A 27,557-nucleotide genomic window follows, 5' to 3' on the forward strand; every position below is an offset into this window, starting at 1 on the left:
ATCTATCTAGAGATAATAAGTTGAGTTTCTATTTAATTGATCGAATCTGATATCATATGAGTAGATACAAGAATTAAAATTATGATGGATTATTCTGTAATTTTATAATACTGATAAGTAAGTCAAACTAAAATAATATATTTATAACTAAACATGTTCCTATCTAAAATTATATATATCCACTAATCTAATATCTTCCTATACGAAAAACCAATCAGCCGCCTTTTGGTTAGCCTACACTACAAGGCCCGAGCTAGTGGCTGTAATGAATTATTAGGAGAAAAAGAACTAAACCCTAGAGCTAGCGGCTCTAGTTGTTGTACTCTGTATCCAAAATTATCAATATATCCGCCGAAAAATCCCCAAAATTTCGCGTTCTTGTGGTTGCTGGATCGCTAATCCTGTGAGGTTCGTTGCCCGCGCCGAATTCCTCTTGAATGCTTTGAAGCGCTTGGTCGTTCGCGTGGATGTACAGGGCGGAGGTGAGATCGGGGTACTCGACGAGGCGCGCCAGGAGCGTGAGGCCGTCCAAGAGCTCCTGGCCGTGCTCCGCGCATCCGTAGGCCTTCCTGCTCGCGAACCTGACCGTCGCCCACTCCCAATCCCGCTCGACGCGGAGCTCGTCCAGATCCACGCAGATAGTCCATCACGACCCAGGTAGGAAAGACCGGGGCCGCAGGCCCGCTGGCATGGCTGACGCGCGGTGCCAGCGGAGGCGGGCGAGGGGGATGGGGCTCTGCAGGCGCCGGTCCGATCAGATGGCGGAAAACGCACCCGGGAAGGAGACGACGACGGCACGGGAACGCAGCTCGCCGGATGGGACTAAAAGAAAAGGAGAAGGGAAAGCAAGCCTCTTCTCTTTTCTGGATCAAGCCCATCCGATCGGGGCAGGCTGCCCCGGCGTCGTGGGCCCGACGGGCCGTCCAAACCGCGAAACTCCCCGTGTACCCTGCTTCTCTCCTGTGCTAGGTTGGGCGCTTCTCCGATATTCGCAAGTAAATTTTATTTTTTCTCTCATCTTTAACTCTCATCTCGCCCACCCCTGCCGCGCGAGACCAGGCCGTGCCGCGCGATGCCGTCCGTGGCCGCCTTCTCCTCCCCTTTCTGGGCGCTGTTCCGCGGGCCCCTGCCGCGGGCCCGGCGCCTCCTCCTCGTCGCCGCGACGCGCGCGCACAGCGGCGCCGCAGGCGCGAGCCGCGCTCGCGGTACCCTGCCGCGGTTCCACACCCCGACTCTCCCCTCCTCGAAAGTAAGCATGCTTGTTGCCCCTGCGACAGCCGCGCATCGCCCGCCGCATAGGCATTCTGTCGAACGCCGTGTGCTCGTTTCTTCTGGGCGCGTAGTGAGCTTCATTAGTACTTTATGCGCTTGCTACATAAACATTCTCACTTCGGCTATTGGGTTGTTGAGAAGACGTGGCCTGCATGAAGCATTCTTTCCTTTCCTTTTATATCCTGGCATTTTGTCAAACAACTGGTGGGCATTGGGTTATTCACGTTTAGTTCCGTGGCTTCATTCCGGCTGTAACTGATATTGATATTGCTTTCCAGGGTGAGGTGGTTCGCATCCAAGGAGACGAGTTCTGGCACATGACGCGGGTTTTGCGCCTTGGCATCAATGACAGGTCTATATCGTTGCTCATGTGACTTCTACGTGAAAATGCAATTAGTTACTGGCATCAACAAGAGAAAATGTTTGCTATTGAACTCCAGTGTTTTTTTTTTCTGTTTATATATTTGTGAGCATTTCATTCTTTGCATACTGTTGGTCCTGAAATTACAATGGCTTGCAAATGAGTTGGTGGCTGCATAAACAACTCACCTTGATAAGTTTGATACTTTGATATGACAAGCCTATTTGATTGTGTAACATTTCAATTTTAACATTTACATCCATGGAAATGAGTTAATGATCATCCAAGAAGTGCTTTAACTGGTCAGCCCGTGCACGTTAGGATGTAGTACATTGTTACCTCTATAACTATAATATCACATTTTCTAGGAGAGCTTACTGTTGATAGAGCATAGTAGAAAAAACACTCTTGTACTTCTGGCAAAATGTCGTTCTGATTTATTATGTAACTTTGCACCAAAGGGTTGAACTATTTGATGGGGCGGGCGGTTTAGTTGAAGGATCTATACAGAAAATTGACAAGAGTGGCTCAGATGTTGAGTTATTAGAGGATGCTATGCTCATTGCTCCTCAAGGCATCCAATGGCATGTCTTTGCTGCATTTGGTGAGTCTACTGAAGTATATTTAGTATGTAAACCCAGAGATTTTTTTAATTCCATCCTGTAACCATTTTATAATTCTAATCCCCAGGGACACTGAAAGGTGGACGTTCGGATTGGCTTATAGAGAAATGTACTGTATGTTACTTACATTTTGGGTGTTCTGCTTCTTCATTGTCCATTTCTAAGTCTGTTTCCTTTTCCTATTCAGGAACTTGGAGCTTGTACTGTTACGCCTCTTCTGACCGAACGATGTCACACGATAGCGGAAAATAGGGTGGACAGGTTGCAACGTCTTGTGTTGGCTGCAGTTAAACAATGTATGAGGTTTGAGTCTCTCTTGTATTTCATGGTCTGTTAGTTTATGCTCAATTGATATACGTTATTAGCATGGTGTCCATATGCAGTTGCGACACAGAATTCTGTGCAAAAGGATCTAAACTAACACATTGTGTTGCTCTTGTTTTCTTAGAGACCTAAAATAAACTAATTGCACTGCTCTTGTCTTCTTTAGGTCAGAGAATACATGAAATGTCGCTGAAGCCCCCAATTCAGATAGGCAACCTTATTCCTGTTGTAAGTATCGCCTATGTTTTGCCATCTATATATGAAATATTTTGAGCAATCTCAAATTCATGCGCTCAATACTAAGAGTTATTTTCTGTTGTGGTCAAGTAACATTCTTTTCAGAGCAACCTTGATGCTCTGCAGACTATGGTACTTTCTTTAACAGAATGCATTAGTTCAAACTACAGTCATTCTTAGTGGGACAAGAAAAGTGCCACGATAGATCATGGGTTGAATGAAAACTTTCTTACTAACCATAGATGGAAACTGGGTATGTAGTTATGTCTACATCCGCATGTAGAACCACCAGAACTACTGTTGCATCTTTGATTTCTCCACTGTGTGTGACTTCACAAAATTATCTGAATCCTTTTTGTTTTATTCAATTTTTTTTTATCTAATGTTGACCTTTTTTTCCTATCAGGTGTCACAGTCAAAGCTTGCTTTCTTAGCATCAGCAGAAGCGCCTCCTCTTTTAAGCGTTCTGCCAAAATCTAGCAGTGAACAAAGCGGACTTTTGATTATTGGACCTGAAGGAGGTAACCGAAATCTAGAGTTTGATTCATATCCAATTATTTAAATAAGAGTGACACTGATCAGTTGAAACTGGAATTTTTCACCCAGATGCTTATTACTTGCTTATTCCAAATATGTTTGTCATGATCATTTGTTATTGTTGCTCGCACTTATGAGCATGTGATTATATAAATGCAAATTAAATATATAAATGTTAAACAAAACAGTAGTAAAGTAGATTCAGACATGTATCTTAAGCAGAGTTGTTAAACGCATATGGGATTACATTAAATTTCGGCCGTGCTAAATTTTATAGCATCAAAGGCTACTTAGATGATTGGAGTACCTTTAACTTCGACACAAAATAATCTATGCCCCAAATCACCCGATGTTATATTATTAGGTCACTGATTTAATATGCACTGTTTGTCATCCATATTCCTCAGATTTCACAGAAGAGGAGGTAGGTGCATTGAAATCAGCAGGTGCAGCCCCTGTCGGTCTTGGTCCATGCAGGCTACGAGTTGAGACGGCCACAATTTCGCTCCTATCTGCTCTCATGCTATGGTCAGATGCTAAACACCAGGAAACACAGGAATGCAGGTAGTCGATCAATGTACAGTTGGCAGTCATGTTCTTCTTTGTGTTCTAAACTTGTCCATAACTTTCGAGGTGATATCCTCCTCAAAGAAAACTTTTGGGTGACTACTGCCATGAAATGTTATTCAAGATATAGTTGGACTTACGAAGCAGGATCATGGAGAATAATTCCACTGCATCAGCACGGAAGTGCTCTGCTCCAGCTTCAGTTTATCTTGATTCTTGAGTAGAACCCTCCGTTTCCGTGTGAACGATAAGCCAGAAAACAATGCATCAATTGGTTTGCCTGGGAATCGTTTTCCTTTTATCATCTTGTTGCGCGTCTTCCAAATTGCCTGTTGAAAAGTATATAATCCACTTGGAGAAACGAAAACCTATACTGCCTGCGGGATCAGGCCTATCAAGATCAGATGGCTTTATGACTCGACTCCGCCGGATAGCATGGAATGTGCCTTCAATTCCTTGCAACTTAGGACCGTCGGGATGCAGATTCATTACCAGTACTGTGCCGTCGAAGATGCTAATCCGCAAACGAAGTTTACACGAGAGCTCTCGAACACAAACTACGAACCAAAAATCTCAAGAATTTTTCCATTGCCGTAGCGACGGTGGCGGCGCACTTCGGTAGTTCGGTATGGAGGTCGGGCGGAGGCGCGGCCACGTGAGAGGCGGGAGGTGAAGCGGACGGAGGAACGGAGAACTTTTTTATTTATATATTTTTATCTTTCAATATTGGTAAAAAAATTTATCTATTTCAAAATATTGTACATGCTATCATCGCTCGTTGGAAGGATGATAATAAATTATCGCATATCCAACAGGTGATAACTTATGAGGTACACGACGCAACGGTTAAAAATTAAATATCATGATCGACATGACATACACGTCGACATATCATTCAACCAACTGACAATACCTTTGTGCCTTTAGAGACCAGTGAAACAGGGGACACATTTTCCATACACAATGTGCTCTCACCATGCTTTTGTTAATCACATGCATGCATGCATGCTTTTCAAAAGCTGAAAACTAGCGTCTTTGTTAATCAATGAGGCCCACATCCATCACATTCATGCAACATTATTTGTGTACAGGCAAAAGGTGTTGCCTATTCAACAGACCACATTTTTTCAATGGGTCCAGTGCAGTTGTCGTCTTGCGAACAGGTGAAAACACATCTATTGATTGAACGATACGTTGACGTGGATGTTACGTTGGCTACGGTATTTAATTTTTGACAGTTACGTTGTGAGATCTATAAGGCATCACCCGTTAGATGAGTGATATCTTTGCTATCGCCCTTAAAAAAAAGAAGGACGATGATAATCTAGATATGCAATATTTTAAAATAGATATATATTTTTTATAAATATTTAAAAAATAAAAAATTGAGGAACGGAAACCTCAGGTCCAGGTATCGGCCCATATGGGGCGCTCTACTTACCGGCTATCGCCCGACCCGGCCACGTAGCGGAAGCCGCCGAGCGAACGCATGCGGCCGGCACATGCGTGACCGCCGGTTGCGACCGGGGCACCGCTCACGTCGCCGCCTCACCGGTACGCGCGTAGTCGCCAGGCCGTTGCGAACCTCGTGATGAAGCCACGGCTGCTGCGAGGATGATGGAGCCACCGAGTACCGACGCGGCAACGGGCGCGCGTCGCCGTCTTTTGCTGCGACCGCACGTCGCCGGTTGCGGGCCGCTCACGCGCGCCGGGCCGAGCCCAGCCACCCGGCCGCCGTCCACCCACCACGCTGTGCCGTGTCGCCCTTGGCTGCTGCCGTAGCACGAGACGGCGGGCGTTCCGCCCTTTAATCTGGCTGGCGGCTGCATCGCATCGCCCGGCGCCCTGGGTTGCGTAGCTTGTGCACTAGGCGCACCTACACGCCAGCATGGTACTGTGCATATACGGCTGCTGCAAGCCTGCAACCGTAGCTGCCGTCAGTGCCCAGGACACCGCAGCGGCACGGCATTTCGGGTTGGTACGTCTCATAGGTGGTCTCTTGTGCCTGCTCTTGCCAAAATTGCCTTGCTGGCTCGCCGCCATCCAATGAGTATTGGCAAAAATCCAAAAATATACAATGGACGGCATAATAAATAATATGGTGATGTATTTATAAACTTAGTAATTGTATTCGGCACCTTGTTTACTGAAAATTTGGTTTCGGTGAGGCACCAAAAATGGTGGGTTCGATCGTTTTCGGCACCTGAGGTGTCGAATATGACACTGTGCACCATATTGGACACTTGAGTTGTCAAAACGACCTATATTCGGCACCTTATGTGCCGACCCGTGTGCTGCTTTCGGTGTCTCACGTCGCGTCTTGTCATTGCTTTCGGTGCGGCTGTGACATATGCAGGGTCTCGTGCTGGTTTTGGTGTTGAATAAATGAGTCCACTGGTTTTAGTTGAGAAGCATCAGCACGAGAAAAGAAGGTAACAGTAGCAGAGTTGAGAAGCATCAGTGCGAGAAGAGAAGGGAGCAGCAGCAGAAGTGCAACGCGAGGAGTAGCAGCAGAGGAGCAACACAAGAAGTAGCAGCAGAGGAGCAACACCATCAGGTAAATACTTAGATTACGTAGTTAATTAATACCTACATTATAGTAACTAGAGTATTTAGATTAGAGTACTTAGATTATTCGTTTAGTCCATTCAGAAATAGATTTGCTTAGGCTCTTCGGAAGTAGATTATTTGCTTAGTTTGATTATAGGAATTTGATTAGTTAGTGTAAGTTGATTACAAATAAACTCACTTTTTCACTATATATAGGGCTAGAAATAATTTTAAAAATTGTTCCATCATATAACAAGAATATTAGTGAATTTTATCATTTTTTATTTTATTTGGACCCTAACAATGGTTAGAAGTTATAAAAGTGATCTTATTTGAGAATTTAAACTTAAAAGAGTATTACAAATAAACTCACTTTTTTACCATATAATCTAGGGATGTAAATAATTTTAAAAATTAGTCCATAATATAAGAAGAATATAATGAATTTATCAGATTTTTTGGATTTTATTTAAGGGCCTAACAATTGTTAGAATTTGTAAAAGTAGATTTTTTTGAAGAATTTTAGTTTAAATTATACATAGGATATTCGAGTGAATCCAATTAAAATAAGTTGCATATGGATTATAAAACACGTAAAAAAATTTTAGAATTTTTTAAGAAATAAAAGACAACTGTTTTTGGAGGAACAGAAGTCACTGCACCACCCATGAACAGTAACCGCGCGAAAAGTGTTTTTTGACGGGAGAAGCTGACGGAGTGGCAGAGTAGAAAAGAAGGTTAAAATCGATGGTAACAAAGGAATATCAAATTTTCCAGTGGTATGGAGGAAACAATAAGTTTTTTCAATAGTATTAAGGGAATTCTCCCTAAGAAGAAACTAGTCACCTAAACAATCTAGATTGATATTGCTTACAGCACGGTATGGCAATGTCTTCTTGTTCAAGAAGTGCATCCGTACAGCCCAATCATCGGCTACAACTTCTAAGCAAATCCGTCCATAACAAGTTCGTCGATAAGGGACACTCTATTTTTTAATAAGAAATGTTTTGTTATTTTGACCTCAGCAAAAGACATACACATAATCATATATTATTATATAGTTTCAGCAAAACATACCATGACAAACAAACCAAACGTTTTCTTAGAGCCTAATCTAACGAGGCGGACGCTGGCTACCGGCTGCTGAACAGGCCGACGCTCCCATTTTTGTTCCCCCGTGTTCAAGACAAACCATGGATGATCCGGCATTGTTTGATCTGTGCGCATCGCGTCAACCGTCAATGAGATCGCGAAGTTTTTTTAAAACTTGCATAGGCCAGGGCCTTCTTCTTGACTGTTGCAAGTAGCGCTAGCGACATTGCTTCCAGCAGAGTATATCTTAGCCACCACGGACACGACACACTTGGGATTTTTCTGTAGTTGATGAGACGAACGTATCGGCCCTGCCTGTTCCGTCTATCAAGTACTGACCAAAGTACGTACCTCCAGCCGCCGCGAACCGATTTTTCTTCGCTGTTGAGAGGAATTTATATTGATTTCATTTGAAACAACCAAAATTTGCGAGAGGAAGAATCAAAACATCCACTTGTCAGCTGTCGGTAAACACCTACGTGTGTAAACTAACAGATGGTTTATGCATGATAGTGTTCCAAATGCGAGTAGATGACGGGAAAGTAAATTCGAAGTTTCCATCTCTTGCGTGCTGACCCGCATGGAATGTTTGCATATTTGTGGTACGTGTATGTTTTGCACATGATATGTTTCCTTGTAATCACAGGAAACAAAATATTTCTTGTGAATTCTCATAAAAAATCCTCAGGTAATCGCACAAAGATACCATCGTACGAACAGATCTGAATTACTGCTAGCAGTGATTGAATCTCCGCCGAGTAACCAAAGAAGAAAAAAAAAATACAAGGGAAGTCCTCAGAAATGAACCGGACAAAGGCTACGCTAGCAACAGGCTGCCTCCCCATAAAATAATACCTGATCTTATTATGAAATCTTTATTTATGTGAATATCCATAACTTTTATAGTATCAAATCTTTAATTTTTATAGCATTAGTGATGTAAATCTCCTAACATAAATTCTTGAAACAATGTTATATATATATATATATATATATATATATATATATATGAGTTTGCATGTATCTGATAGAAAACAATAAGAATATAATATAATTTTATCTCTCACCCTCTTCGTTCTCTACATTCTTGTATATCAATTTTTGATAGTCAATAAGTAGTTAGTATATAACACGTTATCTGTACTCTATAAGCTACTATAAATTACGTTTTTAAAAAAATATTTCGCTGATCGTCGTATCCTTTTCTATGGTAAGATATTATTTCTAATCTATTTAATTTATATATTGTCTCTGTTCTATATTTATATGCTTTGCATCCGTATATTGTAGTTTGCTATTTCGAATCTTACCAAACTTGATTTCATGGCTTTGGATATTACTCGCAAGAACTATTTGTCTTGGGTGCTAGATGCTGAAATTCACTTAAATGCCAATGAACTTGGTGAAACAATCAAAGCAGAAAATAAAGACAAAGCTAAGGCTATGATCTTTATTCGTTGCCACCTCCATGCAGGTTTAAAGACCGAATACCTTACTGATAAAGATCCATTTGTTCTTTGAAACAAATTGAAGAAAGGTACAATCACTAGGAAACAATAATTCTCTCCAAAACTCGTTATGACTGGTTGCACCTGAGGTTGCAAGATTATAAGAGTGTTTCTGAATACAATTCAGTTATGTTTAGAATCACTTCACAATTATTTTTATGTGGAGATAAGGTTACTGATGAGGAAATGTTAGAGAAAACATACTCTACATTTTATATTTCAAATGTGCTGCTTCAGCATCAATACCATGAGAAATGATTCAAGAAATATTTTGAACTTATTTCTTGTTTACTAGTGGCTGAAAAAAATAATAAATTTTTGATGAAAAACCACGAGTCTCGTCCAAGTAGTTCAAGTCCACTCCTAGAAGCAAATGCAACTAGATATGATAATTAAAATAGAGTACGTGGACAAGGTCACGGATGTGGACGTGTGGCCATGGTTGTGTTTATGGATTTTGGTATGGTCGTGGTAGAGAAAATTATGGTGTTCAATCAAGAACCTAGTCAATCCTTATAAAAGATAAGAAAAAAGAGATAAAGAGAAAGGTGAAATAACTGAAAATGCATATCGCCGTTATGGAGGAAGAACTCTTTGGGCACGTAACTATTGTACACCAAAATACTTTATCGATCTATATCAAGAATCACTTGAGAAGAAAAGGAAAAAAAACAGAGACAAACTTTTTAAGCGGTAGTGGTAATGATATTTTCAAAGATGATCTTATTGGTGCAACAGATTATGGAGAATACAACCACGATGATGCAACTCACTTAGATGTTGTTGATTTCTTCACACAAAAATAGATCATCTAGTTGTTACTTATTTCTTCATACATGAATAATATATTGTAATAATAGTAAGAATAATACATGTTACACCTTAATTATGAATGCATAATTTCTCTTATATTTGTATTTAGCATTCATGGCTATATTATTTCACTACTTATAATTCATTTTAAACGTATTAGTATTTATTAGTATATTTTCTTTTGCAGTGAATGGACGAGTTATTGGCTCAAGAGCCTGTAGATGAAGAAGATAGGTCTTATAGACAGTGGAACAACACATATCATATTAAAGAGCAAAGTGTATTTTTCTTATCTTGACATAAGATGCAACTATTCATATTATATCTGGAAGTGCTAAATTGATATGGGGCTATGAAAGAGACATAATTATATTACCTTGTGGGACAAAGGTAAACATACACGAAGCACTATATTCAGCTTTAATCCGACAAAATAGATATCACATTGAGACAATATGTGAAGATAATTTGGAGTACCTCAACATTGCAAAGATGTTATTGGGAAAAAGTATATGTTGAAAAAATTATTAGTATTATCTTTTGATTTGTACTACACAAATCTCAACAAGAATGAATCATATACAATGGTAGAACAAAAGTTCACCAACCATGACAACTTTATTATTTGGCACGACCGGTTAGGCTATCCCAGATAAGTAATAATGTGAAAATTTATTAATAATTTATATGGGCATATGTTGAAGAACTAGATAATTCTTCATTCTAATAATCATGGATCGCATGCTCTATAAATTAGATACGGGTCCAAATGCATTAGACCATACGCCAAAGAATTATTTTTCTGCCTCCGCCACGTGCCCGCTCGTCCGTCCGTCCGTCCGTCCGTCCGACGTGGCGCGACGGCCGTTCGCGCTCTCTGCTCAAATCCTAAGACGCCGCCGATTCGCAGAGTTGCACAGAGAGAAACAAACGAGGAGCGCAGATCAAATCGAAGCCCGAAGCCGGGCGCCCCCCGCACCACACGTGACCTCTCCAGTCTTCCCTCGCCTCGCCTCGCCTCGCCTCGCCTCCTCTAGAAATCAGGTAATCGCCACCTCCTTCATCCTCATCCAATTATATAATCGGCTGCTCTGTTCGTCGCCATAAGAGAAATCTTTTTTGGCGATTCCGTGCAGGGCATGCGGTTCTTGCTGCGCTCCGCCGACGCGCCGACGATGAGCTGCCTCGCGTGTGAGCATGGGGCGCGTTCCTCGTGTTGTTTTCTTTCCCTTCCTTTTTTTCTTTCTCTTCTTGGCTTGCTCTGCTTCAGATTGGATCTAATTTCTTACCATACATATCTTAATCCCTGTAGATTTCCTCCAAGAAGGAGATAGATAGAACCAGGAAAAGGAGAGGCCCTGTTCTTGAGGCGATTGCGGCGAAGAAAGCCAGCGGCCGCTCGCTGCGTTCTCGGCGATGAAGTACGTCTCCGGGCCGTACTTCGAACCGGACTTCGATCCGCTCCTCGACCGCTTCGGCACCCCCGGGTACGCATCCGCTTCGTTCCTGCGAGATTCTAGGTCATCTTCCTCTGAATCGGTTCTTGACGAGCTGGGTGTGGCTGCAGGGTTGTCGTCGACAATGAGACGCGCGAGGACTGCACGCTCGTGAAGGTTTGTTCTCAGAACATGGTCGAGCATGGACAGAATTGGGTCAAGTCAAGTTCTTTTTGTTTGATTTTGCGTGGTTGGTTTATGTTCTAGGTTGATAGCGTGAACCGCGATGGCGTGCTGCTGGAGATGGTGCAGCTGCTCACCGATCTCGACCTCGTCATCTCCAAGTCCTACATCTCCTCCGACGGCGGCTGGCTCATGGATGGCAAGAACGGCTCCTCTCGCTTTTGATCAATTTGATGCCATAGCCCATCAAATTCGACTCTTGTTTATTCACGGAAAGATACATCAATCATTGCCTCCCCATTGATTCTTGGTTGGTGTCATGTTGCGCAATGCAGTGTTCCATGTGACGGACCAGATTGGGCGCAAGCTGACCGACCCGTCGCTCCCGGAGTTCATCCAGCGAGCCCTCGTGCCGTTCCACCGGCCCGGCAATGGCCCGTCGCCCAAGTTCACCACGTGCCTCGGCAACGTGGTCGGGCCGGGCGGGCCGGACGTGTCGGACTGCGCCGCCCTCGAGTTCACGGTGCACTACCGGCCGGGGCTCCTGTCGTCCATCATCTCGGCGCTGGTCGACAACGGCTGCCACGTCGCGTCCGGTCAGGCGTGGACGCACAACGACCGCGCCGCGGGCGTGCTCTACGTGACGGCCACCGCGGACGGCGCGACACTGCACCCGAGCCGCTGGGCGCGCATTGAGCGGCTGGTGAACTCCGTGGTGAACGTGACCGGGGAGCGGCACTGGGTGTGCATGTCGGAGCCCGTGCAGGGCCGCGTCCACACGGAGCGCCGGCTGCACCAGCTAATGCACGATGATCGGGACTACGAGTCCGGCCCGGCCCCGACGCCCGTCGACGAGGATCTTTTCAGCATGGGCGAAAAGGCAGCCACCGCGCGGACGGCCCGGCGCACGGAGACGCGGGTGTCCATCGACAGCTGGGATGAGAGGGGTTACGCCGTCGTCAAGATGACGAGCAGGGATCGCCCCAGGCTGCTGTTCGACACGGTGTGCGCGCTCACCGACATGCAGTACGTCGTCTTCCATGCCACCGTTGGATCCCAGGGGCCCCTTGCCATTCAGGTAGATACAGGTCTCTGTCAGGGTGATCATGCGCCCATGCTACACCATCATTTTGACTAGAATACTATACGGGCCTGACTGACATTGTCATCCTTGGCGTAATGGACGGAGGAATATTACATCAGGCACAAGGACGGGCGCACGGTCGACAGCAACGTCGAACGGCAGAAGGTCTCCCGGTGCCTCGTCGCCGCAGTGGAGCGGAGGACCTCTCATGTCAGCTCTAGCCATTCCTCGCCGTGGTACTTCGTCGAGCGCGCACTGCCGCGATTCACTAACAGGGCGTTGTACATTGGCATGTCCTGCAGGGCGTGAGGGTGGAGGTGCGCGCCGCTGACCGGTCGGGGTTGCTGTCGGACTTCACCAGGGTACTGCGGGAGCACGGCCTGTCGTTGCTGAGGATTGAGCTCAAGAACAAGGACGAGGCCATTGGGATCTTTTACCTTGTCACGGACACTGGCGGCGAGGTGCGAGCTGAGGCAGTGCGCGCCGTGCAAGGCAGGGTACAGGAGATGGACATCTCGCTCGACGTGGTCAAGGAGGCCCCTGGCTGGCCGCCGGTGAGGAAGACCAGCGTGCCGGCTCCGCCCGTCGCCGGGCAGGCCCAGGAAAGGCCGAGACCTTCCCTGGGGAGCCTTCTGTGGTCACACCTAGGAAAGCTCTCAACAAACTTTAGCTACATCGGGTCTTAAGACTGTTAGTCAGAACAATCCACCTGTTGTTCTGCATAGCCGCTTGCAATGGTACCTCAAATCCAGTAATTCCCTGGATCTGAGGTATCAAGTGTCACAATGTCAGGAAGCAGAACAATTTTGTATATAAAGTATAGCATGTTGTCACTGCACATAAATTCAGGAGATATTAAAGATCATTCTGCTCCTCTTATGTGCAATTCTTTGAACAACCAACCAAAGAATGAAACTTAATTATTGTAAAGTTGTAACATCACGAATGCTTATGTACACAAGACTACAAGAGTATGAACAAAATTACAAACCGTAATGCTGGTGGAACGTAGAAGCCCCGCTCTCTGTTCCCACTGTACAGCCTATTCCTTTGACGAACAACTTGGAAGCAGACTTATTCTTGAGCGAACGATTACAGTGTGTTCACCCCGGCAGCTTGGAAGCACAATAAAGCAGCTCTCTGTTCCCATTGTACAGCCTATTCCTTTGACAAACAACTTACACCTCTCCATTTTCTTGTACAGTAGAAAGTCCAGTTTTTCATTACACAGGTTGAAGTTCGCTTGGAACTAAATCATTTCACATCATCATCCTCCAAGTCACTAAAAGACACATCTTCCTCATCACCTATGTGGATAGTGGTGTGCCCAGCAAGATCGGCCTCATCAAACCAATCGTCTATGTCGTCATCGAATGTCTCTTGCAAGACATTTGAGGTCTCGGTATGAACCTTGGTGAGCTGCTCTTTGATGACCGATTTGTCCACTACTGCAACTTCAGTTACATGGATAGGATGCTTTTCAATCTCAAATTCTGTTATGGGTACGACAGAAGCAGCTTCCTGTCGCGCAGATGGGAATGCCTCTGTACGAGCTTTTAAGGTGTCCTCTCCTGACTGAACTCCAAGATCATCCTTATTATGACATAGCTGTTCTGTTTCGAGCTTTGACTGGCACTGCAAACGTTGCATAAGCATTGCTCTAGCTTCCACGATCTGCAAAAAAAAAACAAGAATTGAACTTAGGTGACCGGCTGGGGCAGTTTTGCCTTGCATCATCCTGATACAAACTATGGTGCCAGCACAAATGGCAAACGAGCATTTTTTTTAGTATGCTACACCTAGTTATGATTGCACCAACCAGGACATCTAATATGCTAACGTGCATCCCTCCTTTTAGTGCACCCATGCCTTAAATGGACCTCAAAAAGTTTTCCAGCAATCAAGTCAGTTGGAGGGAAAGAAGTTCCACCACATTGCGAATTTCAACCGCAAATCTAGTTTATAAAAGCAATTATAAAGAACTACAAATATTGAGAATGTAACTCAATATAGTAAGCACTTTACATCCTGATTGAGTTTCCACTTTAAATTTTAACTTTTCTACATGACTTCCTCTGTTGATTGAGTTGGAGTTTCAAATTTTAATACTACATCCGTTCTTTTTTACTTGTCATTTAGGACATCGACACGGTCTCCAATACACATATTTTAACATTATTTTTCATAATTATTTCTTAGTGAACTTTATTAATTATATAATCATATCAAAGCACTTTTCATGGCGAATCCACTCATATCATTTACATGTATCGAATCCTAGCAATTTGGTGTGTATTAAATTATTAATGATCAAAGTTTTTGAAGTTTGACTGCACACATTCTAAAACGACATCTATTTTGTGTGTAGTACCTAGTAAGACAACTCATTGTATACCTAAACTAATTTTAATTCATTTGGAGGTTATTGACTATGGTGCATGAGAGCTTTGAGACTAGCTTTAATTCTTCTGGAGGCCATTGACACTAGGGTGCATGGGAGCATTAAGGAGATGTGCTGCAAATGACCCATATCAACCAAATGGAAAAAGAAGACAAGGGATTAGCTAGATTATATATTCTAAGCAACCTCAAGATTACATCAGCACAAGCAGCCAAATTACATTATTGCTTCTCAACTGGAGAAGGTTGCAAAGGGAAAACTGGAAAGGGCAACAGCAGCTTGAAGATAAAATACATACTTCTAGTTCTCTTTCTGCGAATTTTGCAAGTGCTTAATTGGCATTTTGTTAAACTGTTTCTCATAAAAAAGGTTCTTGGTATGGCACAATACACATAAACAGACAGGCGTCCTACGCTGTTAGGCAGCAGAATCTACAGAAGGCCACTGAACTCTACTACCAGAAGAGCTCTGATAATCAGACAGGCACAATTTTCTGCATTTATTTTGTCCAATTAGGACATCTCTTAAAAACCCTACCATAACATACTTGTTTGACATCTAGTGAGACTTTTGAGTCCAATCATTGGATGTAACTGGTAACTGTTACAATAGGCATCTTGCTTGAATTTGCACTCGAAGGGCAAGCACTTCGATTTCTCAACATTGAGTTAGTACGGAACAAGAAATATCAAACAAATGCTGCACCAATAAATCCGAACCGTGGATACATACTGGAGAATAAAAATCTAGCTACAGAGACCTAATCTATACATACAGACTACCTAGATCTAAAGCATGCCGGTGTGATTGCGTTAGTTTTAAAAGTGAAGAACAACCCAATTGTAAAACACAGTTGTGCCAGTGGCTCAAAAAAAGAACACCAGAACATCACAAAAGAGCTATCTTAATAAATCCACTGACCTAATGAAGAATATCAAACCAGAATTCGCAAGATATACAGATAAGAATAGCATTGTTATTTTTAGCAATTAAATTCCAATATATTCTGACCTAACTTGTTATGATAGAGCAGCCTGTCAGGGGTTATTAACTTTTCTTTCCTTTTTTCCTTGCACGCACCAATAGCCCCTTATAGCTTTACTACTATCTACCCCATGTCTGGAACATGTAATATCTAGAGTGCGGAGCATTTTACCTGTGGTGTTGACAGAAGTTCAGCGTCATGCTTATTCAGTCTAGGATGTAGAAGAACAAAGTAAATTTTCCAAAAGCATTCTTCGCGCATATGGATTGGACATAATTCAATCCGCAAAGCTGCTAATCTGGGAGCAAGGTTCTCAATAGCCAAGGCATGTTCTTGTTGAGCATCAGACATGTCAAAATCTGAAGGAATAAAAAGATTATTGAAAAAGTTAAGAAAGCACTTACACATGTACAGAACTGGTGGAAAAAACAATGAAAATGCGGAGCAACCAAGGCATTCATAGTTTGGCAGTTACAGTAGAGTCAACAATGCAGAAGACACTTCAAAACATAAATCAACGTGAAATCTTAAATAAAATAGTATCACGAACGTATACTATTCAAATCATATAATTGCAACGAATATTACTACCTGCATATACAGGGTTTCACGAACTTTGATCATAGCCCCCACACTCAACTTGTTACAGACAAGCATTTTTTCCTGTGCTATTGCTACACATTAGGAAATCTTACTTTAGGTACCAATCTATTAGGATTCTGTTCATTCATTAAGGAATGACGCACAACGCCTCAGGGCTACTGAGCATAGCACTAAGCCACCAACACATTCTTGGGCATCAAGGACTTGGTGCAGACTGAAGAATTGATTATCAGAAATACCAATGAAAAATGGGATCTCACAGGAAAATGATCATGCAACACTCTGTGGCACTGGAATCCTGGATGTGGGAGCTTCAATTTGGAAATAACAGGAAAATTACCATCAAACATTGATGCAAGATAGGATGCTGGTGTCAAGCAAGCACAGGTTCATTGCCCAAGCTATTGCTCACACAAAAAGAAAGATCTTTTGCAAAGATAGTTATAGAAGATTTTCAAGCTCCCATGGACAAAAGTTCACAATATTTTGTTATGGATGCTAAGCAAAGATAATTTTATACCCATACATGTTAGTACAAAGAATGCATAAGAAATCCATTGTAATGTTCAAAGTCATCATGTATGTCGGTGTAATAGGTAAAGGGATGCCCCACTAGGCGGGCCCTAAGCTGCCAAGTGTTAGCCAGCGGACAGATATCCTCAAAACCACGGCCTCACCTTGTGACCAGGACAGAGCTCCTGTGACCAATCCCCTAATCGCAGAGCAAAACCCTGTGGCCAGCAGCTTGTGACTAGCCCCCTGCTAGTTGCAGGGCAGTTACTTACCTAACCAGTCGAATCACATTTAATGTCATCCATTCGAGTGTTTTCCTTCCACAGGCACCACTTTTCGGTGAGCAAGGTCGTGGGCAGGCGTGGTGTGCAGTGACCTGTCTCACAAAATTTAATGTTGAGAGATGGCCTCGCAGGCGAGCATAACGACATTCAGTGGATGGGACAAGGCGTGCAGAACGACCAGAGCAAGACGGGCGTGCCTATCCATCGTCATGATGGGCTAGGTGTAGTTAGCTTCGTCAGGTATAGGTTTGTCACAGAGTTCGGCATGGTTTGTTTGTATGTACACATTTTCCCCTGTTATATAAAGGGGGAGGACTCGACTTGTAAAACATATTATGTAACAAGTTCATCCAATCCATAAGAAAATGCACATTACGTAAGGCTATTATCCCATGGGAGGCCTGAACTTAGATAAAAGCCTCATGTTCTTGAGTCCATTAGATCCAACCCCAAGAAACATTGATCAACGCGTCCATCGACCGGTATACCCCGGATTCATTGTCAGTGATTATCCCCTGATAGTTGGCATGCCAAGTAGAGTCGTGCCTTTCGCATTTTCTCAGATTTGGAGACTATGGTTGGGTTACCCTTGTCTGGATCTATGATGGCCACAGAGTCCCGTTTCGAGTACCCTGACCGTCGCGAGGTTTTCATCATAGGGTACGACCCAGACGAGCCTGGTGTGCTCTAAGCATGGGACACCGAGATGGAGTTAAAGGATTCCGAGACCAAACATGAAGTTTGCATGGCGGCCCATGCAACCAGGGGCAACAGAGACGCTCATGTCACGAGAATCGAAGGTGAGCCCCAGGTCGTAGGCCAAGAGGGAAACCAGCCCAGCACCAAGCATGGAGATGGTCCTATATTGCCCCAGCAACTGCAGCGCAACCTGGAGGAGCGCCCGCCCGAGGTTGAGACCTTGGCGGTGGCGTCACGATGACTCACCGCTCCGCGATCAGCGACTTGACTACGGGGCCATGACCCCCGTACAGAACCTGTAGACTGCGCGAGTACTTCTTAGACACCCACCAGTGGCGGTATAAGAGAGTTCACCAGTAGCATCATGGCTGCGCGATCTCGCCTTTTTGGTAGAGACCGTCAAGCGCCAGACCGTGGTAGCCGGCACCCCATCCACCACAAGGTGTGGTCAAGGTGGTGGTCGGCAGGGTTCGCAGTGGACTCCGCAGCTGGAGGGAACCCATGCTCCCTCAGTAACAGGGAGTACAAGGAGACCTCCACCGTATCGAGACAATCCACCCGCAGACATGCGCAACTCGCTTCACCACCGCAACCTCCACGACGTAATCTGGGGCCAGAGAGTCACCCAGAAACAGGAAGACCGGAGTTTTTGATGGGGTCGAAGACCTGCAGCGACCATGAATTACGGAGTCAAGAAAAGAACTCGATGTGTCTACGACTAGCCGGAGAGTTTACCGCGTGGTCGAAGCGGTGAGCACAACTCTCGTCCTTGTGAAGCCACTAAGAGTAGGCGCGCGTGTGCGCGGGGTGGGGGGGAGGGGGGAGATCGTAACCGCCAGAGAGCCGCCGGTGGTCGACGTCCCATGGGCGCGTTCGGACGCTTCTGGGGAGGCCGAATCCACCGCCGATCTCTTCCCCCCTTGCCCTGAGGCTTGAAGAGCAGCAGCCTAGTCGTCCCCGATTGGATCGGGGCAAGGCTGGTCATCCCTATGCCGACCAGCACTGCTCGCAGAGCCTCTACTTGTGGTCGATAGTCGACTCCGAGCAGTAGCCAGGTCGTCCCTGGCTGGTTTGGGGCGAGGCTGGTCGTCCCTTTGCTGACCGGCACTGCTCGCAGAGCCTCCACCCGTGGTCAATAGCCGACTCTGAACGGCCTAATCGTCGCCGCGCCGAGATTGGTTGCCGGCCGAGGCGGTACTAGACGATGGAGGGATCGTTTGGGCGCCAATATTGATGTCTTAGGCGACCCCCATGACCTCATCGACTATCGGATGCAAAATATCAACCTCAGGAAGACCCTACAGCAGCACAAACCATGAAACTCTAACCCAGAAGAAGGCTTAGAGGCGGGAATTTTAGGAAAATGCCAAACTTACCCTCCTAAGCCGTGCCCTCTCAGACAAAGAGATATCGCACAGCGGAAGAGCACTGGACAAAGGGGCATCTTTCCTCAGGGCACCCGACATTAGGATTCGGACCCATGAGTCGGCAACTTCGTCAGTAAGATATGCGTAATATGGAAACTTGAGAGGTCGCACACCTAACAAAAACGCCAAGGAAACGGCTGCGGTATTACTTGCAGAGCTCTCCCGAGAGACATCGTCAAGCCCAACGTACTGAAATGCCGGATATGCCCTCCTTTGCAAGGGGCACAACCGGCGCTTGATGAAATCATGGACAATGTCCAATGCAGTCACTCTGGCCTCTTCAAGCTGGCTGATCCGTTGACCTGCACCGGCGCGCTCTGCACGTGGAGGTTGTCCAAGGAGCTGTCTATCGCGAGGTAGAACCAATCCTCCCTCCAGCTCGATCGCGACGACTTGAGGCCCACCTCGATAGAGGAGTCCGCGGCACCGTCGCGGAGACGGAACCCGCAGCTTCCGGTGGCCGACCCGATCACTGACCGGCATGTGTAGAAGAACCGGAAAAGGTTGAGGCACGGTTCGGCCCCGACGAAGTTCTCACACAGATGAGCAAAAATGCTCAGCATGAGAATCGAATTATTGTTGAGGTGAAGATGACAGATGTCGTAGAAGGAAATGACGGTGGTGAAGAATTTGGAGAAGGACGGCACGAGGCCAACCAAGAAGAAGGAAACAAACATCACGACCTCCCCCTAGCGAGGAGCAGACGCGCTCTCCCCAGAGCGGTACTTCGAGGTCAAGCGGCGGGTGAGTAAGTCGATGATACGGAAGGAACCGTATGATGTAAGAAGGAATGGCCCGATCTTCTCGATGTAGGATCACCGAAGATGAACAAGGATGAATCGTAGGTGTTCACCCGCTGCCATTGCAGGGACTTGCACCTCTATGGATTCATCAAATCTCACTCTCAAAGATAACTATCGAACCCTAAATTTCCAGTGAAAAAGTAAGCATGATTTTGATTGGAATGCCCTATTCCCCTCTTTGTTGGCTATGCCTAATCATAGGAAGAATGAGCATAAGACCCTCATCATGCGAGAAGCTTATAGCTAAAATATATTCATAATTTCGAGTCTGAGTTACATGAACACATACCCCCAACTTATATAGACTCCTAAGACACCTAAAATAGGAAACAAACTCATTACATGACTTAGACTCGAATAATTAAAGACTAAACTTCCGCCGTTGGTTTCTCTTTGATATTTCAGTGCAACCGAAAGGAAACAGAGGTTGGTACTAGATCCATTGTGTGGGCCATCAAATAAGCTTTCCAACAGTTACTCATACGTTCGAAACGGACTCCGTACATGAGAGATATGAACTTTTAATCCAGGTCTGCTGCCTGTGACGAGATCAATCCGAATTGAATTCAAACCTTCCTAATATTCAAACTCCATGTTAGGAATGACTTGAATCCATGTCAATCACGAAAAGGAAGTCTGCTAAATATTTAGAAGTCCGTAGAACTACTACATATCTTCAAATAATGCCTTGTAAACCTCGAACTTTCCATGCTTAGCAATCCCCACATGTTGCCATGACAGCCTGCACAACATCCAACGAAACAGTCATAACTCTTGGTAGGAACCTCCAAATCTTGTACCGTTTGATCTGTTGGAAAGAAGACTTGATTTGCTTTCCAAATATCAATATTGTTGCCCTTGAAATCCTCTGAACACATGCGCACAACTTCATGAACATGACAGACTAAGTAGCGTTGTATATTCTCATCAACTGACGTCATGCATTTGCTTCAGTCTTGCCGCATCGCACTTGGACTTAGGAAAAGCGGGTTCGCTGCTGGCGCGCGCCATCGGATGTTGGCGGAGGCTGATTCGGTGTCAAGAACAGTGCTTGGAGATGAAGGGCTGCGGGCACGGAAGTTTGGGGGCTAACAGAGGCGATGGAAAGGTTCGTAAAGGACCTCATCACTCCAACATAAAGGATCGCCGCGATATCTCAACCGTCGTGGGGCCCGGTCCTTTCAAATTTCAAAAAACCATGCTTGGGGAATCAAAATTCCTCGAGTCCAACGCCGTTTTGTTTTTTCCCTCCCACCTTCTCTCTCTCTCTGAACATTTAACCTCCCCCTGGGATGCGGTTTCCTGAGTCGACCACCAAGGCGTGCCGCATCAACAACCACTCCCTAGGGCAGACATGCGCTCACCTAGGTCCCAAGTGGCGTGACCGGACCTAACTACGACCACACGTAACACAGCGACCACGACCACTCGTCGCACAACGACCATGAGATACTACAGCAAACCACTCGGTCCACCACAACCGCAATGAAGCTTGAGGACTATTGTCGGTGTAATAGGTAAGGGGTGCCCTAACAGAAGAGACCCACGCTGCCAAGTGTTAATCGGAGGATAGGTATCATGCGACCAGTCCCCTGGTCGCGGAGCAAAATCCTGCGACTAGGCGGGCCCCATGCTGCCAAGTGTCAGCCGGTGGATAGATATCATGCGACCAGTTCCCTGGTCGCGGAGCAAAACCCTACGACCAGGCGGGCCCCATGCTGCCAAGTGTCAGCCAATGGACAGATATCATGCGACCAGTCCCCTGGTCGCGGAGCAAAACCCTGCGACCAGCGCAGGACAGGTACTCACTAACTAGTTGAATCACATTTAATGTCATTCACTCGAGTGTTTTCCTTCCCCAGGCACCCCTTTCGATGAGCAAGGTCGTGGGCAGGTGTGGTGTGCAGTGAAATGCTACGGGATGGCCTCGCAAGCGAGCGTGACAGCGTCCAATGGATGGGACAAGGCGTGCAGGACGACTAGAGCAGGATGGACGTGCCTATCATGTGGACGGGCTAGGTGTAGTTGGCTTCGTCAAGTATAGGTCTACCACAGAGTTTGCTACAATCCGTTTGTATGTACAACTTTTCCCTGGTATATAACGAGGGGATGACTCAACTTGTAAAACACATTATGTAACAAGTTCATCCAATCTATAAGAAAATACACAGGATGTAGGGCTATTATCCCACGGGAGGCCTGAATCTGGATAAAATTATCGTGTTTTTGAGTTCATTAGATCCAACCCTAAGAAACGTTGATCAGCGCGTTCATCGATAGGTATACGCCGGATTCACTGTTAAGGATTATCCCCGACAATGTCTAATGACCCAATTATCCCAACTCCTACACACATGTACTATGAATCTACTTCCAGCAAACAGGGTTGTCATGTTGTTACAGTTTCGTCATAGGCATGGAAGATGAATTTATGAGTGTGATAGTGGACAAAAATTAATTCCATATGTCTTGGACAAAAACAAAACCTAGCAACACATCTTCCCAATGATGATAAACTTGAAACTTTACATTTTATATCATTCAGAAGCAATAACTTGGAGTGAGAGGTGAAGAAATTACATGAGAATGGTCCATCAGACTCGTCATCGTCAGGGAGCAGCGGGAAGTCGAGCCAGGTCTCTGGGTGCCTGGCAATGTTTTGGGCGAATGCAAGCACCTCCTCGGTGATACCAATCACATCCCAGTCCTCCACTTCCTCTTCTTCATGCCTTACTCTCTCCTCCAATTCACCACCCTCCTGATGCCTTACTCTAAACTCCAATTTGCCATTCTCCCCATGCCTTACTATATGCTCCACCAATTCGCCGTCCTCTTCATGCCTTACCCTCTCCACCTCCAACTCGTGGCCATGGACCAACTCGTGCCTTACCTCGCCGTCGTCGACCTCAAGTCTTGCCCTCTCCTCCCACTCATGCCACACCTCGTCGCCCTGCACCTCATGTCTTACCCCCTCCTCCCCCATCTCATACCTAATCTCTCGTCTCTGCTCTTCCTCCCACTCGTTCTCCTCGTCGTCTTCAGGAGCGAAGAAATTGGAGGCCATCCTAGAAAACCCAGACACGGCCTTTTGACTTGAGATCCGGGAGATCCCGCTCCTGAACCTCCCGCCGATCTCCGATAAGTCGCTCCGGATCCCGGCAATCTCAGGCGGCGTCTCCGCAGCGCCGGATTGGTCCCCCGCCGACGGAGGCGAGGAGGAGGTCGAGGCCTCCCCCGGCGGTGGCGCGAGGAAGTTGGCGACGCCCCAAAACTGGCGCGTCAGGGTTTTGGATAGCTCAGTAAGGTCCTCCTTGACGCCCTCCGCCGCGGCCGAATGCAGCGGATGGGGAGGAAGCGGCGGCGGCGGCGGGATGAGCGCGGAGGAAGAGGGAAATGGGGTGGCAACGGCGGCGTCGGGGTCGTCGTCGGCGCTGGAGCCGTCAGGGATGTTGAGGGAGGTAGCGAGGGAGCGGGCGAGCCATGACATCTCCGGCGACCGCCGGCGGCGAGGCGGGTGGGTTGGGTTGGGTTGGCTCAATCGGCCGCTCCTTTTCGGGTTCGTGTTTGAAATGGACTGAACCGGGAGAAGAGACAGAGACGGATGGTTTGCTGAGTTGGAACTGGGCTCGGCCCTCGTGGCTTTGCTCGAGTACCGTAGCTCTTGCGGTTATTAGATCTGGATCGTTCATCTGAAATAGGTAGGACCAGGATGTAAACGGACCTTGTAAATTGTGAAAGTTTTTTTTGATGGGGTAAATTGTGAAAGTAATAATGTTAGGAAACTATTTTTTCATGGCAAGGCTTTTTTTTAGTTCTTTTCTTCGAAAAGTATGCTATCCTGATTTCATTAACGAAACAAAATGCTACAAACTTTCAAATTTTGTCATTCAAGGAAATACAAGAGTGTAAATTGCTTTTCAAGACATATCTACTCATTTCTAGGAGATATACTAGTAGAGTAGCTCCCGCAATTGCACAGCTAGATTTTTCAACCAGTGGTGACGTTAGCGGTAGAGGAGAATGATGGTTGCCTTTCCAATCAAGAAGATGATGAGACAGTGGCCACGAGGAGGGACGGGGTGTGGCACGAGGAGGGGCCTCCTGATCCGGAATTTTTTTTATATTATTTTTTATTGATATTATAGAAATAATACTGAAAATGAAGAAATTCTAAAAATAATACATATCCGTTTAACGGTTTGGTGAAAATAAGTTTTTGTCCTACCGTACGGCGAAAATACTGATTTCATCAAACCTTATGGTGAAAATAGGTAACGTGTCCCCGGTGACGAAGTTACGGGTCCCGGTGGTAATTTCGAGGCTATTTTCGTCAAACTATTAGATGAAAACTAATTGTCATTAAACTGTAGATGGAAAATTAATTTTCACCAAATAGGTGATCGAAAACTCTGTGCCCCTCGTGACCCCTCACTCTTACGTCCTCACCCGTGAACTCTATCTCATTTCGCTGCTTAGGCGCGACGGTGCGAGTAGAGAGGAGAAGAGAGAAGAAAAGAGGAAGAAGGGAGGAGGGAGAAGAAGGAGGAGGGAGGAGAAGGGTAGGAAGAAGAAGAGGAAGTTAAAAAAATTAATTTTGTTTTCAATGTATATCTATTGTTTTATTTGTATGTAGATTTAATTAGATATTAGAAAAATATTTTTTCTTTTGTAAATGTTGTTTTTAGTCCAAATCTTTGTATTAGATTATTTTGAGTTTTAGGTAAAGAAAATAAAATATATATACGTACAAATATTAGATCTTGGTATTCTAATTAAGATGATGTATGTAGGATTATATTATTGAATTGTGATAATATGTGCTTTACACTAAAATACAATATTTATTGGATTATTTTGACTTAGGACTAGTGGTTTGCAATAGAAAATAACAAAACAAAAAGAGCATCTAAAAAGCAATACAACATCGAAGTATTTATGTTAAAATTTAAAATTCAATGAATATTATGTATTTGAAAATTCGTAAGACTCCTAACATCATATGGTATTAATTAATAAGTTCTTGAGAATTAAATATATTAAATTTGTTGTTGCAAGTAATATATTTATTTAACAATGTTATCCCCATTTTAGATTTAAGATTGTAATATTGACTAGATTTTAGGCAACACAGACTACAATACTTCACATTTTATGACCATAAATGGTGGGTCGGCATGGCCATTGTGTTAGTCAGTTTTAAGTTAGTCGTATTGTATGAATATAATTTATTTTTATTTTTTAATTAATTGGGACAATAAGTTAGTAATCTAATTGATATATTTTTTAGGTGAGAGTTATGTCAAACTCTATAAATCTTAAAGTATTCTATGGAAATGGTCAAATCCGTAACGGTTCATCTGGTGTTGATTTGAGCAATTTTTCATTTACCATCCTTGAGCACCCAAACCCTGAGGGTACAAGGATGAAAGAGATGAAAATGTGGTTCACCTAATACTTTCAGCTTGACCCCTAGATTTCTTCTGTTATGATGCAATGCATGTAGACTCGTACGTTAAATCCAGTTTTTTGATAGTTAAAGCTGGTGTATCGGACAAACAAGTGGTTGAAATGGTTGGAGTGATGCAGGCGGCGTCGGGCTGAGTTCAATATCCTGGTGCATCCATGTCCAAGACAAGTGGATGATAGTAGTAGTGCAGCAACACTAGTAGAAGAAGAGGATATACGTGGACATGCAGTGTCAATGGAGGAAGTTGAACAAAGGCATACGACTGAGGCAGAGGTTGTTGTGCATAGGCAGGCAGCAGAGGTTGAGGAGGGTCAAGCTGATGCAGGGGAGGAAATTGAAGAAATTATTGTTGTGCTCGAAAACGTGGATTGTAATGTAATTCATGAGGAAGAAATTTTATTGGAATATGTAAATGTAGATAAAGATGATTGTGATGATGATGAGGAGGAGGAGGATGATGACTGCTCTAATACTATCATCCCAGAAGAATTGAACTTGCTGAACAAAGCGATGATGCAATGAGAACCATAACTCCCTTTAGGAATATAGTTCAAGTATGGTTCACCTAAATTAGGTGTTTCCCATTCAGTCTGAAATGAAGGATGCAGTGGTACGGTGGACAGTGACATCACACACAGATGTATTTGTTGCTGTCTCAAGCCCAGAAAAGTACAGTGTCAAGTGCAGAACTTACGGATGCAGCTTTTATGTTCATGCATATAAGCCGAAGCATTCGACGCATTGGATAGCCTCTAGAGTGGTTCAGCACAATTGTATACTGGAAAATGTTGGTTAAAAGCACCACAACCTCACTGCTGCACTAGTTTTAAATGAATTGTTCATTGAGATTATTCAGAAGCGCGACATGGAATGCTCGTTCATCCAACGATCAATGTTACAACAGTTCAAATATGAGATTATTTATCAAAAAGCTTGGCATGTGAAGCAGAAAGCCTTGGAGAAGCGGTGGGGTATATATGAGGCTTCTTATTGCAACCTACCCCGTGTGCAAAATTTTGAAGGTCAGGAACCTTGGCACATACACTGCTTTCAAGGAGACTGAACTTGATGAAAATCAGCATAGGATTTTTTGATGTGCTTTTTTTAGTCAGTGTATTCAATCCTTCCAGCATTGTCGTCATTTTGTTTGCGTGAATGGTACATTCTTGACTGAGAAGTACAAAGGCTAGATTCTCACTGCAATTGGTGTTGATGCAAATAACTATATACTTCCTTTGGCATTTACGTTTGTGGAGGGTGAGAGCAGGTTGAGCGGGCTCTGGTTTTTTAGGCATCTTAAGGTTGGGGTTGTCCATGATCGAGCTAACGTTTGCATTATACATGATCGATATACTGGGATCTTATCTGCTATAAAGACACTGCAAGAGAATTCAAGTGAGCCGTTCTCTTGGAATGACCTGCAGAATAGGTGGTGCATGCGTCACATGGGAGAAATTTTTTACAAGCAATTCAAGAAAGCACTAATAGACATGTTCAAGAGGTTGTACAGGCAGAACCAAAGTCGCAAGTTTGATACTTTGTGGAAGGAGTTTGATAAGAAAACAAGGACACACGTGCATGAGAGAAATAAGGAACCAGCTACTGATGATGACACTGTACTGGAGGCGCTGCCGCCTTTTGGAGAAGACATTGATCCTCCTAATATGAGAAGAAGGTCGGCAAGAAACATCAAATGTTTCTCACACTGGATTGAGGCAGAGCCAAAGGAGAAGTGGTCCTTACTCTATGACACCGGAGGTGCTAGGTTCGTGTACTGGGCTACGTCTT

General features: G+C 44.7%; 3 protein-coding genes across 6 annotated transcripts; 2 read left to right on the top strand and 1 right to left on the bottom strand.

Moving 5' to 3' along the window:
• The first annotated feature begins 1,040 nt into the window (after positions 1-1,040).
• On the top strand, positions 1,041-4,058 carry LOC133913223 (uncharacterized). 2 transcript variants are annotated; one of them, XM_062356305.1, is made up of 8 exons: positions 1,041-1,342; positions 1,551-1,624; positions 2,095-2,237; positions 2,324-2,370; positions 2,444-2,552; positions 2,747-2,808; positions 3,224-3,338; positions 3,762-4,058. In XM_062356305.1, exons 1-8 carry the CDS (start codon positions 1,073-1,075, stop codon positions 3,920-3,922), a joined length of 981 nt encoding a protein of 326 aa, XP_062212289.1. In that variant the 5' UTR covers positions 1,041-1,072; the 3' UTR covers positions 3,923-4,058. The 2 variants fall into 2 exon arrangements, with proteins under 2 accessions (XP_062212289.1, XP_062212290.1); XM_062356306.1 differs by having other exon boundaries at positions 1,041-1,249.
• A 6,661-nt stretch (positions 4,059-10,719) lies between these two features.
• On the top strand, positions 10,720-13,460 carry LOC133913225 (ACT domain-containing protein ACR3-like). 3 transcript variants are annotated; one of them, XM_062356309.1, is made up of 7 exons: positions 10,720-10,928; positions 11,197-11,371; positions 11,452-11,497; positions 11,588-11,702; positions 11,839-12,581; positions 12,693-12,797; positions 12,890-13,460. In XM_062356309.1, the coding sequence occupies exons 2-7, from the start codon at positions 11,301-11,303 to the stop codon at positions 13,271-13,273; spliced, it is 1,464 nt and encodes a 487-aa protein (XP_062212293.1). In that variant the 5' UTR covers positions 10,720-10,928; positions 11,197-11,300; the 3' UTR covers positions 13,274-13,460. The 3 variants fall into 3 exon arrangements, with proteins under 3 accessions (XP_062212293.1, XP_062212292.1, XP_062212294.1); XM_062356308.1 differs by lacking the exon at positions 10,720-10,928 and adding an exon at positions 10,945-11,097; XM_062356310.1 differs by lacking the exon at positions 10,720-10,928 and adding an exon at positions 10,956-11,075.
• A 23-nt stretch (positions 13,461-13,483) lies between these two features.
• LOC133913224 (uncharacterized) lies at positions 13,484-23,936 on the bottom strand. The gene is made up of 3 exons (XM_062356307.1): positions 22,883-23,936; positions 16,145-16,332; positions 13,484-14,261 (listed from the first exon to the last, which is right to left on the bottom strand). Exons 1-3 carry the CDS (start codon positions 23,787-23,789, stop codon positions 13,842-13,844), a joined length of 1,515 nt encoding a protein of 504 aa, XP_062212291.1. The 5' UTR covers positions 23,790-23,936; the 3' UTR covers positions 13,484-13,841.
• Between the last annotated feature and the right edge of the window lie 3,621 nt (positions 23,937-27,557).

The sequence above is a fragment of the Phragmites australis genome, chromosome 3, assembly GCF_958298935.1.
Source record: "Phragmites australis chromosome 3, lpPhrAust1.1, whole genome shotgun sequence".
In the NCBI taxonomy this organism is placed as follows: domain Eukaryota; kingdom Viridiplantae; phylum Streptophyta; class Magnoliopsida; order Poales; family Poaceae; genus Phragmites; species Phragmites australis.

What these genes read in the sequence shown, in the direction of transcription:
- LOC133913225 (XM_062356309.1), top strand. Translation starts at nt 11,301, where the DNA reads ATGAAGTACGTCTCCGGGCCGTACTTCGAACCGGACTTCGATCCGCTC. An exon ending in GACCGCTTCGGCACCCCCGG is followed by an intron (nt 11,372 to 11,451) that starts GTACGCATCCGC and finishes GTGTGGCTGCAG; the next exon opens with GGTTGTCGTCGACAATGAGA. An exon ending in AGGACTGCACGCTCGTGAAG is followed by an intron (nt 11,498 to 11,587) that starts GTTTGTTCTCAG and finishes TTTATGTTCTAG; the next exon opens with GTTGATAGCGTGAACCGCGA.
- LOC133913224 (XM_062356307.1), bottom strand. Translation starts at nt 23,789, where the DNA reads ATGTCATGGCTCGCCCGCTCCCTCGCTACCTCCCTCAACATCCCTGAC. An exon ending in GTCTGATGGACCATTCTCAT is followed by an intron (nt 16,333 to 22,882) that starts GTAATTTCTTCA and finishes TTATTCCTTCAG; the next exon opens with ATTTTGACATGTCTGATGCT. An exon ending in AACTTCTGTCAACACCACAG is followed by an intron (nt 14,262 to 16,144) that starts GTAAAATGCTCC and finishes TTTTTTTTGCAG; the next exon opens with ATCGTGGAAGCTAGAGCAAT.
- LOC133913223 (XM_062356305.1), top strand. Translation starts at nt 1,073, where the DNA reads ATGCCGTCCGTGGCCGCCTTCTCCTCCCCTTTCTGGGCGCTGTTCCGC. An exon ending in CGCCTTGGCATCAATGACAG is followed by an intron (nt 1,625 to 2,094) that starts GTCTATATCGTT and finishes TTTGCACCAAAG; the next exon opens with GGTTGAACTATTTGATGGGG. An exon ending in GCATGTCTTTGCTGCATTTG is followed by an intron (nt 2,238 to 2,323) that starts GTGAGTCTACTG and finishes TCTAATCCCCAG; the next exon opens with GGACACTGAAAGGTGGACGT.